Source organism: Sturnus vulgaris, chromosome 1, assembly GCF_052056855.1.
Source record: "Sturnus vulgaris isolate bStuVul1 chromosome 1, bStuVul1.hap1, whole genome shotgun sequence".
NCBI classification, from domain to species: domain Eukaryota; kingdom Metazoa; phylum Chordata; class Aves; order Passeriformes; family Sturnidae; genus Sturnus; species Sturnus vulgaris.
The window spans coordinates 57,776,684-57,789,405 of record NC_142243.1 but is presented as its reverse complement, the minus strand read 5'-3'; the positions used below and the strand labels follow the sequence as shown (position 1 = coordinate 57,789,405).

Genomic DNA, 12,722 nt, shown 5'->3' with positions numbered 1-12,722 from the left:
TGCACAAGGCTTCTGATACAACAGAAATCTCCAAGGTGAATAGTTCAAATTCATTTAAGGATACCCATGGTAGGACAGGAAGGGCGAAGGAAATTGTGCCATTGTATCTCACATTGAACACATATCATTCTAGAAACAAGCTAGATTCTCCAATATCTCTAGAAATAGCAACCAAACACAGTAGGCACCTGAAGCCTGTAACTCTTCAGCCCTAATAGGATGTTAAGCACCTTTAGGTGTTAGGGAACTGTACTACAAGTCCACATCACCACCACCCCAACATCCTTCCTTTTTTAACAAGTTCAGTGAGGTCTCAACACACAGAGGAAAACCTTCTCCAAGGGCAGGGCTTCTCTCCTTCAAAAGACAGCTATGCCAACGCTAAGGCATATGGTGAAACAGCATGAGGATATTCACGTGGATGCACCCAGGCATAGAGCTCAGCTTATCTGACAAGAGTGAACTAAGGCTTCAGACTTCCCACTTATTTACCTACTGCACATCACAAGCGTGCTGGTTATCTTTTTGTTCTGACAATACACCTGCTGTTACCAAGTCAGGATCTTTTATATCAAACACCAGGCTAAATTACTTAGATTAGTAGGAAGGGAATACTAGGACATCAGGATGCCTGGGTTCTGCATTGAAAGCTCAGCCCCATACAAATAATTTAGCTCAGGTTGGTAATACCTCTCTCTAGAATTTGAATTGTAACTTACTTGTCTTGGTTCAGTGCTTGTAAAAGCACAGATTAAAGGATATTTTTTATTAATATTTTTATAATTATCTGTAAACCCAACCAAAGCTACTCCCAAGCTTATGTCAGTGTGAATAGGTTACAAGTGGCAACAGCTATCTACTCATCTACCACTGCCTCTCTTTTTCCCTAGCTGCTCTGAAGCTTTCACAGCCAAACACTGTCACTGATCATTTTATAAGATTCCCCTATAAGCTTGTAACAAATGCTTACATGCATTAAAATAAATTAATTACATGAAGAAATAAATGTTGAAAGGTGGCTTCAGAAGATTTAGAAGTTCCCTTCAAGTAATCTTAGGGTAGCATTACAACTGAGCATAACACACACACGTGCGTGGAGCACAGATTTGACTTTCATCAGAAGCACATTCATCTCAAGAGGATGTTTCCAGCTGGCATTCAGCCTTTTCTGCAGGTGACTGTAGGGACAAACAAAAACCAGGAAGCCTGATCTCTGATATCCAGTGGCCCATTTGCTTCCAGTTCACAACAGACTGGGTAATAGCAGGAGCTAGGAGTTATCTTTGATTAGAAAAGGCTCTCTCCAGGAAGTCAACTGCTGCATTACTCCTCTGCTGCTGCAAAAAGAGCAATCACTATCATGCCAAACACTGCTCAAGTTTTATACTGTCAAAACACGAAAAAAAAGAAATTTCTTTCCTCATTATATCAAATGCCCTTGTAGCCTTGTGCCATATTGGTTATGGTAACTAAAAAGGCTCATTATTAGCACAAAAGTAATGCAGAAAACACGAAATATGTTGGTTTGGAAATTAATAGTTTAATATCACTTTTTCCATTGCAGTGAAACAGCAGGAAAAGCTACATGCTAATACAAAGTCTTTGAAAGCCAACAAAAATGTAAAGAACATAAGTACTTATGTAACATCACTCACCTTTGGCAGTAATCACAAGATATCTAAATTATGCTGTCCTTGTTAGCAATACATGTTTCCATACATCTGCTTTCTTTCATTTGTAGGGTTTCTAAAGAGACTTTAACTCATCTTCTGTAAATTCAGCACTAGAACTACACACCTACATTAGACCACAGTGCTAATAACACCAAGATCAAGGGTTTGGTCCCCATATTGGCCATTCCCTTAAGTTGGTCTCAACGGTTGTTATAGGTCCATTCCAACACAGAATATTCTGTGATTCTGTTATTATAAAAAATACATCATGATACAAATAAAAATCTCCTAAAACCCCCAAACATTTCACTTGCAATCAACATTACAATAACATACCAATTTTTACTGACCATATCAGCCATATCCAGCTTTACAGTCAAGGCATTAAAACCACCAGAACCAAGAGCAGATCAGGCAATAAGCAGCTGCTATGTATTGTAAATCATTATTTCTGGTAGGTAAGAGAAATCTGTAACTTTAAAGTCTTGCATGCACATTTGGGCCAAATATCACAGTGCTGATGTAAGTCTGACAATGCAACCCTGATGCCTTATGGCACTCCTTTTGTCATGAAAAGCAACACTCTGGTTTGACAGACACGGGTTGAGTAATCTCATTTGCATTTGTCAGACATTTACATACCTTGCATTATTCAAAAACACCTCTTGGCATTTACTTGCTCATGACATCTATGCTAAGAACTTGTGCAGAGTCACAGTAGGGCAACAGAGACCTGAGCTCACAGCTTCTTCACAAGCTGCCTATGTACCAACCTTCCTTGCCACCACCAGCTCCCAATACAACCATCTTGCTCTTAATCCTGTTTGAATTCATCAGGTTTTGGGGAACTGATGCCATGTGCAAAACCAGATTGCAGAAGTAAACAACTGATTCTGCAAAGTAGAAAGATGACCTATACACACACTGCTACCTACCAAACAAGCGAAATACACTTTTCTTTCACCTCACTTGGTTGGTGGTGATGTGCAGAACAGGACACATAACACAATGCTGTTTTGTTTTTCAACCAAAGTGCATTTCAAAGAGAAGAAAATACAGCTCAAGTTGGTACTGCAGCAAGAACTCATTCAAAAACCAGACTTGCATAGAGGACAGCAGAAAAGACATGACAGACAATGGCAAGGAAGAATGTTGCAGGGGAAAACTCACAATTCTGCTGAAATGAGGAATCCTGGCTGTATTGAAGTCATTGGGAACTTTGCCTATGACTGTAAAGGAGCCAGGTTTCACACCTATGCATTGAAGCATGGGTCTATTGAAGCAGGATGAGCTCTCATGCTCACTTCCACAAGTTCCTGCAAAAGCAGACCAGAAGGGATGGCAGTAGGATCCCATATGCAGAATCTAGCAAGGTCTGCTAGGAGGTGACCAGCCTTTTTATACAGAACAAGTTCTACTTTATTTTTACCAAAGTCAAAAGACTCTTACAGCTCCAAGAGCAGCAGTATCTTCTCTGAAAATACCAGATATTGCCGAAGCTTATCACCTAGCCTCTGAAACACTCACAGTTACTTCTGATACTTCTCAGACAGGTCCTCTAGAAACAAATGTCAGTTCTGCAAAACCACATGCTTAATAAATGCTTTGAAACATTGCTGTCTGTAGAACACATTTCACTGTTTTTCAGTGATCTGTCACTTAGTGCCATACATGTGATAATGGGGAGAAAAGTAAAATTATTTTTTTTTTAAAGAGGGAGAGGAGAGGAAGAGATAGAGAAATAAATAGCTGTAGGCAAATTCCTACACTGCTACAAATGCCAGCTTAGGAATAGGCTTTAAACATAGTTGTTACCCTGTTTTAGAGGATATTAGGGCATGAAAAACATCATTAAAAGGCAAACATTCAAGTTATAGAAAGAACTACTTAAAGCATGTAAGAATAAGAATACATTTGTGTCTGAAAGAAGTTATATGTCTCATTGGTTATAAGACAGAAAAAATTCCAAAGCTTAAAGATCTAGATCACCACAAAAATCATCAAAAATCTCCAGATTATTGGCAGCAAAAATAAACATGATTAACAGATATCCTATATTTTGGGAAATGGAGACTGATAAAGCAAAAGAGCAATACTGAAAATTGCTGGTCCTCCAGGAAGCCTAACACCAGGATGCTACGTCTTGAAAGTTGGGAAAATAAGTCTGTTGTGAGTATGATTTAAAGGCACTCACTACACAGAAGTCTCTGGCCCAGCTGTGACATTTTTAGGTGGTCTTCAAGCTGTAAAAAACTAAAACCTCTACCAATTCTGTCTAAATTTCCTCAATGCTCAGAGAGCAGATATATTCTACATATTGAGGTTGACAGCAGATCAGTGCAGTTAGATCCATAGAAAATTTATTTTCACCAGGAAGCAAGAACGTGTTATTGCACTTGCCCACACAACTAGCTGGAGTAACAACTCATTAACATGCAGGTCTGCAAAATAAAACTGGAAACTGATGAAGAGTGGATGGATGTGAGAGAATTTAATCAGAATTTGAGGGTTTGATTTTACAAAGTATTTTCATTCAGAACTGGTTGACTAAAACTAAACAGGCTTAATTCTCTGGTCACCTCCTGAATAGCAGGAGAGGCTTTCACTACAAAAGCATCAGAAAAGCCCTAAGAGATGTTCAGTGCTGATCTGCGCTGTAGGAAAGAAGCAGCAGTTCTTCCTTTCAGGCTGTGTACAACTGCCAGGAGGGACAATGAAGTAGGACAAACTGATTTTCAGGCTCAGTTTTGACCAAGACTCTCAAAAAGCAAAACAAACTTTTCTTCTGAAGAATAACAGGGAATACTGCAAACCTTGTTTGTTTCAGAGTTCTCTATAAAAACAGAATATGCCTGAGTTGAGGAGCCAGGAACAGTCAAAAAAGTAACAAGCTCAAGAAATGCAGCTACCTCACCCCACATCTCTGGAAAAAGGTGGGAAGAATTATTTACTGGTTTTGGAGCTTGAATTTTGCCTCCAGTGCAATAAGTTGTATAATTCCCACTAGTATAAGTTGTTGCTGAGTCAGTCCCAGAATAAAGAGAACTTGCTGCTCCCAGTGAGATAACTAAAATGCCCAGAGAGACAACCCCAAAAAAACAAAAATCCAAACCCAACATCCAAAACCCCCCAAAACAAGGGAGAAAACAAGTAAGGCTATGACAAAAACCCATACATATATTTAATAATATATATTTCACAGGAATAGGAAGACTGAAAACCACATAAAGGAATTATCAGAAGCAACAGGAGATTGAGAAAGCATTAGGAAATTAAACACTACTAAATCACCCAAATGATAAATCTAAGTAAATATTCTATATCACTATTAATTCCTATCTGCCAATGAGCACCATTATCTTTGAAACAGGTTCCCTGTAAGGAGTCTCCTGCAAAGCCTAATAAGGCATTCTCAGAACATACCACCTTTTTCTAATAGTCTTAGAAGCCCATGGCAAGTCAGGAAAAAACTTATGAAGAAAGAATTAGCCTAAAAAAGAAGTTAAAGTCTGGGCTTTCTAGTGACCAACCCAAGAAGTTTGAATCTACTTTTGCTTCTGTCTTGTGATTCCACAACAAATTCGGACAGTCTTAAAGCAAAGGCTGGGATCGCATTAATTTCTTGATGACAAGGATGCTTCTTGTTTTTGCACAACACAAAATCCACATCATTGCCTAGGCTTCCACCTTCCTTCCCCTGGCTGAGCAGGTAATATCAGGCCTTTTTTTTCCATGTTACTGGCCTGTAGTCAGTGTGAAGGAGAATCCCAAATCACACCTGACTATACTATAAATGTAGCCACAGGGTTGTGGTGGCTCTGAGGACAGTGGGCAATAAAGTCCATGAACAAGCTATCACCACTCCTCAGCAGCAAGCTCTCCTCACCCTTTTCCTTCCCAGGAAATCCTTTAGAGCTTTGTAACTCTCTACCACACCAGAGAACTAAGAAGTAAGGAGTGTTCTTTGTTATCAGTCTATTCATTTCTCTGCCTCCCCTGACCATCTACATTTCCATTTTGAAAACTTTTGGACCTATAGGTACCTTTTTAGGCTAAGGTATCTCTATGGGAAAGAAAAAGAAAAAGGCTACAGGATATTTATTTATATATATATATATATATATTTATCTATTTATATTTAATTGAAAGATTCATCACTCAACAAACAAAGGTTTACATTTAAAATTATGTTTCTTATTAATCTAGAATTAATGCTGTCTGATGAATTATTACCTTGGCTTCCTCAGACAAGTTACAGAAGCAATTTAAGTTCATGATACTTTAATGGTGAAGAAACCTAGTTATGAAAACAGTGAATTTCAAGTACGTGAGCAGAGCGCACACAGATAGCTGCAGTGTTTACTGTGACTATTTATAAGAAAGCAAATCAGCAACCTCAAATTCTGCTTCATCTACTCCCACACCTTCAAGATTTCTGAACAATATTTTACCCACACACACTTCTATATGCAGAATTTTGTCCTAATTGTCTCATGTTTCAGACAATGCCTTGAAGAGCTTCTTGTCCTTTTATCAACCAGGTGAATTTTGGATGGCAATCATGACAGACAAAGAAATCAAATGAATTAATAATGCACTGCTTTCCATGACAACAGCAGAGCCCCGCACAACTCAGGCTGTCATTACATGAGTCACTCAGCAGCAGATGGGAAGAAGGAATTATGCAGTGCACTGAGGCCTTCTCAAAGATGCTCTCATTTTTAGGAAACCTGTGTGCTTGTGTTCAGAAATTTACAGAACAGTCTTCCTACCCCGTGTAAAGTCCTTTTGTCTTCACAGGGGCTTTAGGCAAAGATATTTCTCTGATGGAATGGGAGCCATTAAATGCAAAAATAAAACACTAAAACATAAACTGAAAATCACAAATAACAACAAAAGCACCTCAAAAGTACCCATCATTAAATCTCATAAAACAATAGTACTAGGAGCGACAGCATGCAAATACTTCAAAAAATATAAATACACATAAATATACTCACAGCTATATTCTAGCTCAGAAACATGTGAGATGACTCCTGAGATTTTACAGATGCAAAAGAAAATGTACACTTGCTTCTGCCTTCTCCTATGAAATGCACAGAATTGCTGTAGTTACATGGTTTTAAGGCAGTACAGAAGATTTTTTTTTCCAGAGGTGCTTCATCCTCTTCAACAAAGCCCAGACACAACCTTTTATCAAATACACAACTACTCAGGTGCTCTAAAATACTTTCTGAACATGCCTGCACAAATAGCTGCTGACTACCACTCCATAACAAGATATGTTATCCACCATTGATGCTGGGAAAAAAACAATTGCACTCACTGTAAAACACCATTCTCACGCATAGGAGAGCATAACATTGCATTGTGAACACAGGGCTAGAAATTCTTAACTAACCCATTTCAGCTGTGCCACAGAACAATGTCCCTGAATTTAGATTAATTCAAGAATCAAATCCAAAGTAAATTCGAATTGAACTATTCTGCAACTTAGTCTAGTTCATAATCTAAAACGTAATTTAGTTTATAGTCTAAAACGTAATTTTTAAGGATGTTCATCTTCTTTTGATATGTAACCATTCTTCTGGTTATCTCAGTTGAGAAAGCTTTAGACCATCTAGATTAGCAGTAAATGAAGGAGTATTTTCTCTTTTAAAAAAATGGACATGAAGTGTGGGATTTCAAGCAGGTACACAAGAAAGATGACTGGCCTAGCAAGGACTTGGTATGTTTTTTAATAATTTAACAATAATATATAGCTATAGCAGTTCTGCCATCTCCTCTCTGCCTTTACACTTGCACTCATCATACTTGGATGATTTTTATAGACTAAGCCAGGTACAAAAGAACAAAGAAATAACAGTTCTCTTCCAACTTACCAACACTCAGCATACTACCAGGGAGTTGTGTACAAAATAATGCAGACTTCACTTTTCAACCCACTCTTGCTTTTCAAACCTTCTCAAATGCTCTGCTTTTGACAGCTGCAACTAACTACAGCAGTTAAGACACTGAAGCCCCAAAGTATTCTCTTTTCTGCACCCTGCTTAGCCACATACAACTTCATAACCTCACGCATAAACAACTTTGTGAAACATTTCATTGCCTTGGACTGGTAGTGAGTTGAAGGTGTCCTGCTGGTGCTTACAATGGCCAGAGAGAATGTCCCTCCCACTCTTGGGCATCACCATCCTCGTCTCACTATATCGGTACGTTAAGGTAATTCCATATTGCCACAAGCAGAAAAATAGAGCTGATATCAACAGCTTTCCTTTATTCATCCCAGCACACAATCAAGAGAGTTAGGAAGCTAACTTCCACCCTCAGTGCATCCGTGGTTGTAGCAGTGTCACTATGCAGTATTTTCCATATGAAAGATGACAAAGCTGCACAGTACTGAAGGATGAGGCCGCACAGGGGCTAAATGACAGAAACTCCATAGTCTGGCATTCCTTCTGCAGCTTAATCCAACTTGCATGGTGACAGGCCAGACCAGAGCAGCTTCTCTATTTAAAACCTAAGACACCCATAGTATACCAAACCGGAGCACGTGGCATCAAGGAGATAAGCAGAGCAGGAAGCCTGCAAACCTTGTATGACCAGTCCTACCAGGCAGACGTTCTGTGGGAATGAACCGAGTTCCAGGTCATGGTGCACCTGAATCTATGAATGTGCATACCTCAGTAAATAAACACGTGAGAACAATCTATGTTCACCTAATGACTGAGCCTTGCTGTTACCTGGAAACAAACTCTCCTTTTCTAGATGGGTGCTTACTTTTTCCATTCCCTTATACACTTTCTCTGGTGAAACTCGAGCAACTTGTGCTGACAACTTCTGAGACACAGAACCACCGTGGTAAGAGCAGCTACAGCTGTTCTGCTATACAGCGTTCTATTACCTCCGTCTCCGGCACCACGTTCACTCTCGTACCGGTGTAAAACAAACAGCCTGAATTAAGAACCGCTGCTGCCGACTCCAAGCCAGGCTGAGCTCCCGCTCCTTCCCTCAGTTCAACCCGCCGCTGCCTCCCCTCGGGCGCCCCCGAGGCCGCGGCGGCCGCCCCGAGCTCGGCCGGCACGCAGGCCGCGGGCAGCCCTGCCGGGCCCGGGCCCCGCCAGAGCCGCCCCGGGGCGGAACCCACGGCGGAACCCACAGCCGCCCGCGCCGCGGGGCCGCCGCTGCCGCCAGGAGCGAGTGACCCGCAGGAGAGACCGGGCCCAGGGTCCGGGACGCGGCGCCCGCCCACCGCCTGGGGCTCACCTTCCCGTCGGCGCCGAAGGGGAGGGACTCCTCCTCCGCCGGCGGCTGCAACGCCCTGTCCCGGTGGGCATCCGCCGCGCTGGGGGCTGCCACGGCTCCCTGGGGCTGGTAGTCGGGGTAGGGGTTGGCGAAAGCCCGCTCCTCCATCTCCGCTTCACCGCCCAGCTGCAGCTTCAGCCTCTTGGACATGCTCTCTCCCATCTCAGCCGGCCCCCGGCCCGCCTCCCCGCACGGCGAGCCGGCGGGGACACACTCCGCCCCGCAGAGCAGCGGCTTTGCAGCAACGCGAGCGCCGCGGCGGCCCCCGGCTACAGCTGCCCCCGGCTACAGCAGCCGTCCCGCGGGCGCTGGGGCTGGATCAGGAGGGCGGCTGCGGTGACACTGCCCGCGGGCCCATCGGGGCCGCCCCAGGGCGGAGGCGCAGCTGCCCCGGCCCCGAGCCACCGAAGCCCAACTTTGGAAGGCGAAAGGGAAAGCTGCGACTCCGCGGCTCTGCTCGGCGTCCCTGTCAGCCGGGGCGGAGGAGCGACGAGCGCGGCGGCATCACAGCGCGTACAGGGGCAGAGCGCGGCCGGGGCCACGGCCGGGCCCCCCCGCGGCAAGAGGCAGCCCGCCCGCCGGCGCAGGCTGGGTGGCACCGCTGCAAAGCTCGTTCCAGCGCCTCATGCTCCCCCGCCGGGGCGTCAGTGCCTCGGGCTGCTGCTGCCGCCGGCCGCACGCCGGGCGGCGGAGCGGGGCTGCCGCCGGCTCCTTCCGCCCGTCCCCCCGCGGCGGGGGCGAGCCGCCGCCCGGCGCATCTCAGAGGAGCGGCAGCAGCAGCAGGAGGGGCACGGAGAGCCCCAGGAGCAGGCAGTACGCCACCAGCTCCTTCGCCCGGCTCATCCGCCGCCGCGCCGCGCTCATCCGCTAGCAGCCCCCGCGCCCGGCGCGCCGCGAGAGGGAGGGACGCGGCCCTCGAGTACCGCCCGGCGGGGACGGCGCAGCCAGCGGCGACCGCCCCTCAGCCGGAGAGAGGAGGTAGCGCCTGGAGAGAAGGGGGGGTGGTCTCCTTCCTTCGATCCCACCCACGAGCTGTAATATTGGCTTGGCCGCGCTCACCGTTCAGACGACGGAGAGCCGGCTCCAACATCGAAAACACCCCCTAGAAAACACTACTAGAAAAACACCCCCAAGCCCCCCAAAAGACACCAGAAAACCTCACAGCCCGGGAAGGGGCTGGCGGCGGGGGGTGGGAAAGGCGCTCGGCTGTCGGCGGTGGCAGCTGGACGTGAAGGTGGGATCGCACCCCACCTGGGGAGGAGCAGCGTCTGCATCCCGTGTGGATCGCGCTTTTGTGTCTCGGATCTAGTCTTGGGAGAGGGGGGCTGAATGCCAGGACACTGTGTCATCATAAATTTAGCCCGTTGTCTTATGACACCTCCACTCTAAGCTAGGAGAAGAGCTCCAGATGAGAGGGCACTGTACAATCATCGAGGATAAATCTTTTCTATTCACAAATAGAAAATATTTCTATAGTGAATATTTCTATTCTATAGTCTAAAGGAATTGATACTGCGTACATCGTTGTGTAGAGTGAGCTAGCAGAAAGCCTGCAGTCCGGCCAAACACTGCACACAGTATTGTGGAAAAATTCAGGCACAGGAGACCTCATTATCCCATGAAATATTTGCTCCCAACTATGCCATTCTTTTTTGCCAGTAATTGTAAGTCAGATGGACCATAAAGCACTAATCAAATAATGCAAATAATAAATAACGTGCACTGTGCAGGTTTATCGATCTTTAGTTTTATGCATTGGGTAATTTTATTGCTATCAAAATACATATTCATAAGATTAAATATAGATGACATCTGTCCTGGCACTGGCTTCAGTTTACACTTTTTTGTAGCAATATACATGTAAATAAATGGGACATGTCTGTCACCTTCTCACAGGATATGAATTTTAATTAATACTTCCTTCATTTTATTTATTTTTATAAATTGAGCTGATGACAAAGCAGAAATTCCAAACAACCTATCTGACAAGAAGTACCTTGTATTTATTCTGGAAGTTAATATAACCAGTCACTTTAAATTTAAGGTCATCTATAAAATATCTTCTTCTGTGATAATTTAAAAAATCACTTTATGCATCATGTATTCTTTAATGGGTAAGTCTTTTGTACTGTATTGCAGTGCCTGAAAAGGTAAATTCAGAACTTTTTAAAAACATCTCTTGTCTCTGAGTAAATATTTCAAATAACATGTTTTCATCTGGAATGGTTTCCTACCTTTAGTGAAGACCAGCTGCATCAGCACAAGTAATTGCATTCCAATAATGAAGATCAGAGTTAAGCATTTAATATGAATGGGTGTAGTTTCTGTTTTCTTACACCTTCTACTCTTCTTGAATCAAAAGGATGGAAATATAAAAGCAAGATCTTAACAATTGGTACCTGCTCAAGGCCTACAGATGAGAGGAGAAGGTGCTCCCTGGCACCTTGCAAGAGCAGGTTCTTCCCTTCTTCTGGAGCTGTGGGTTTGTGGGTTACCGGATTGGCATCTCTTCCCTTTTGCATCATTGCACTGTTTGATTATCTGCACACTGCTGCATTTAACACCCTGTTTTCTGGAGCACCTCTTTCATGTTCACTGTTCTTCCCACTTGTTGCAGTGTGGTATATTTCACTTCGAGCATACAAGGCCTTCTTTTGTTCTTAGCAAGTGGGGTAGAGTTCAAAAGACTTCCAGGCTTCTTTTCAGGGAGTGTTTTTTGCTTTTGCTCTTTTACCCTTGATGCATGCAGAGCTCCCATAGCCAAAATGGGAATCATGGATGAAGGAAGAGGAAAAAGTTGGGCTGAGTGAGGTGTCAACCTGTAACCTAAGTTTTAAGCAATAATGAATTCACATCTCTCATCTCCAGTAGTATGAAGCAGGAGGCTTTGCCTACTGAAATCATTATTTCATTTGTGCTTTCATCCAGAAAATGTCTAAATGCTACTGAAAGTACTGAGCCCTCACCCTTACTCCACCACTCCAGCTAAGCACGCCTGTAACCTGCCTTCTGCAGCATTGGCAAATGTGCAGCCCTGCAGCAAGCTGATCTAGCTGAAAGCTGTCCTCTTCCTTTCTGTGATGTAGGTAAAATCCAACTGATGTCTAAACAAAGCTTGACTCTTACTTAGAAATCAGTTTCTTCATGTAAATCATGAAAGCTCTTGCTTATCAGATCAATGGGCTATTCATTCTTCACACAACAGGAAATCATAAACCCTTCTCTTATGGCCTTTCCTGCCTTCCAATCCTCTTCACATCCTGCAGCATCTGATACTCTGCTCAGGAGACTAGTGCCAGTTTTTTTTAATAGAAAAATAAAATATCTGTTACATTTTTGGTCAGGACTAAATAATCAGAATCCATACATAAACCATTAATGATGTTGTGCTTTCCTAGGCATCTTGCGGCTTGATTCCCAGCATGTGTTGTAAATTAGCTTAACTAACAAGGTGGGGAAGAGCATCAACCCTCTGAGGACTAGCACACAGCTGCTCTTCCCACTACACTCCGTGGGAGCTACACCATGATGCAATGTTATGTGGCTTATGGAACGAGTGTGAGCAACCATCAGGAATCTGCACAGCTCTAGCTGTGACATGTTCAATGGTTCTTTCAGCATCTGTGATCATTCTTATTACAGTATCATTAGTGCTCATTTATTGTCACGCACAACGGCTCCACCTATGTGCAAGCAACACCCCCATCCATGCTTTGCTCTATGGAGACAGGATGATAATTATAT

General features: G+C 43.8%; 1 protein-coding gene across 1 annotated transcript in view; it reads right to left on the bottom strand.

Annotated features, from left to right (window-relative positions):
• LANCL2 (LanC like glutathione S-transferase 2) overlaps positions 1-9,266 on the bottom strand; it is a 41,708-nt gene extending 32,442 nt beyond the window's left edge. The window contains exon 1 of the mRNA XM_014887651.2: positions 8,940-9,266. Coding sequence (XP_014743137.2) covers positions 8,940-9,140 — 201 coding nt within the window. The 5' untranslated portion in view covers positions 9,141-9,266. The remainder of the gene's footprint in view (positions 1-8,939) is intronic.
• Positions 9,267-12,722: the final 3,456 nt, after the last annotated feature.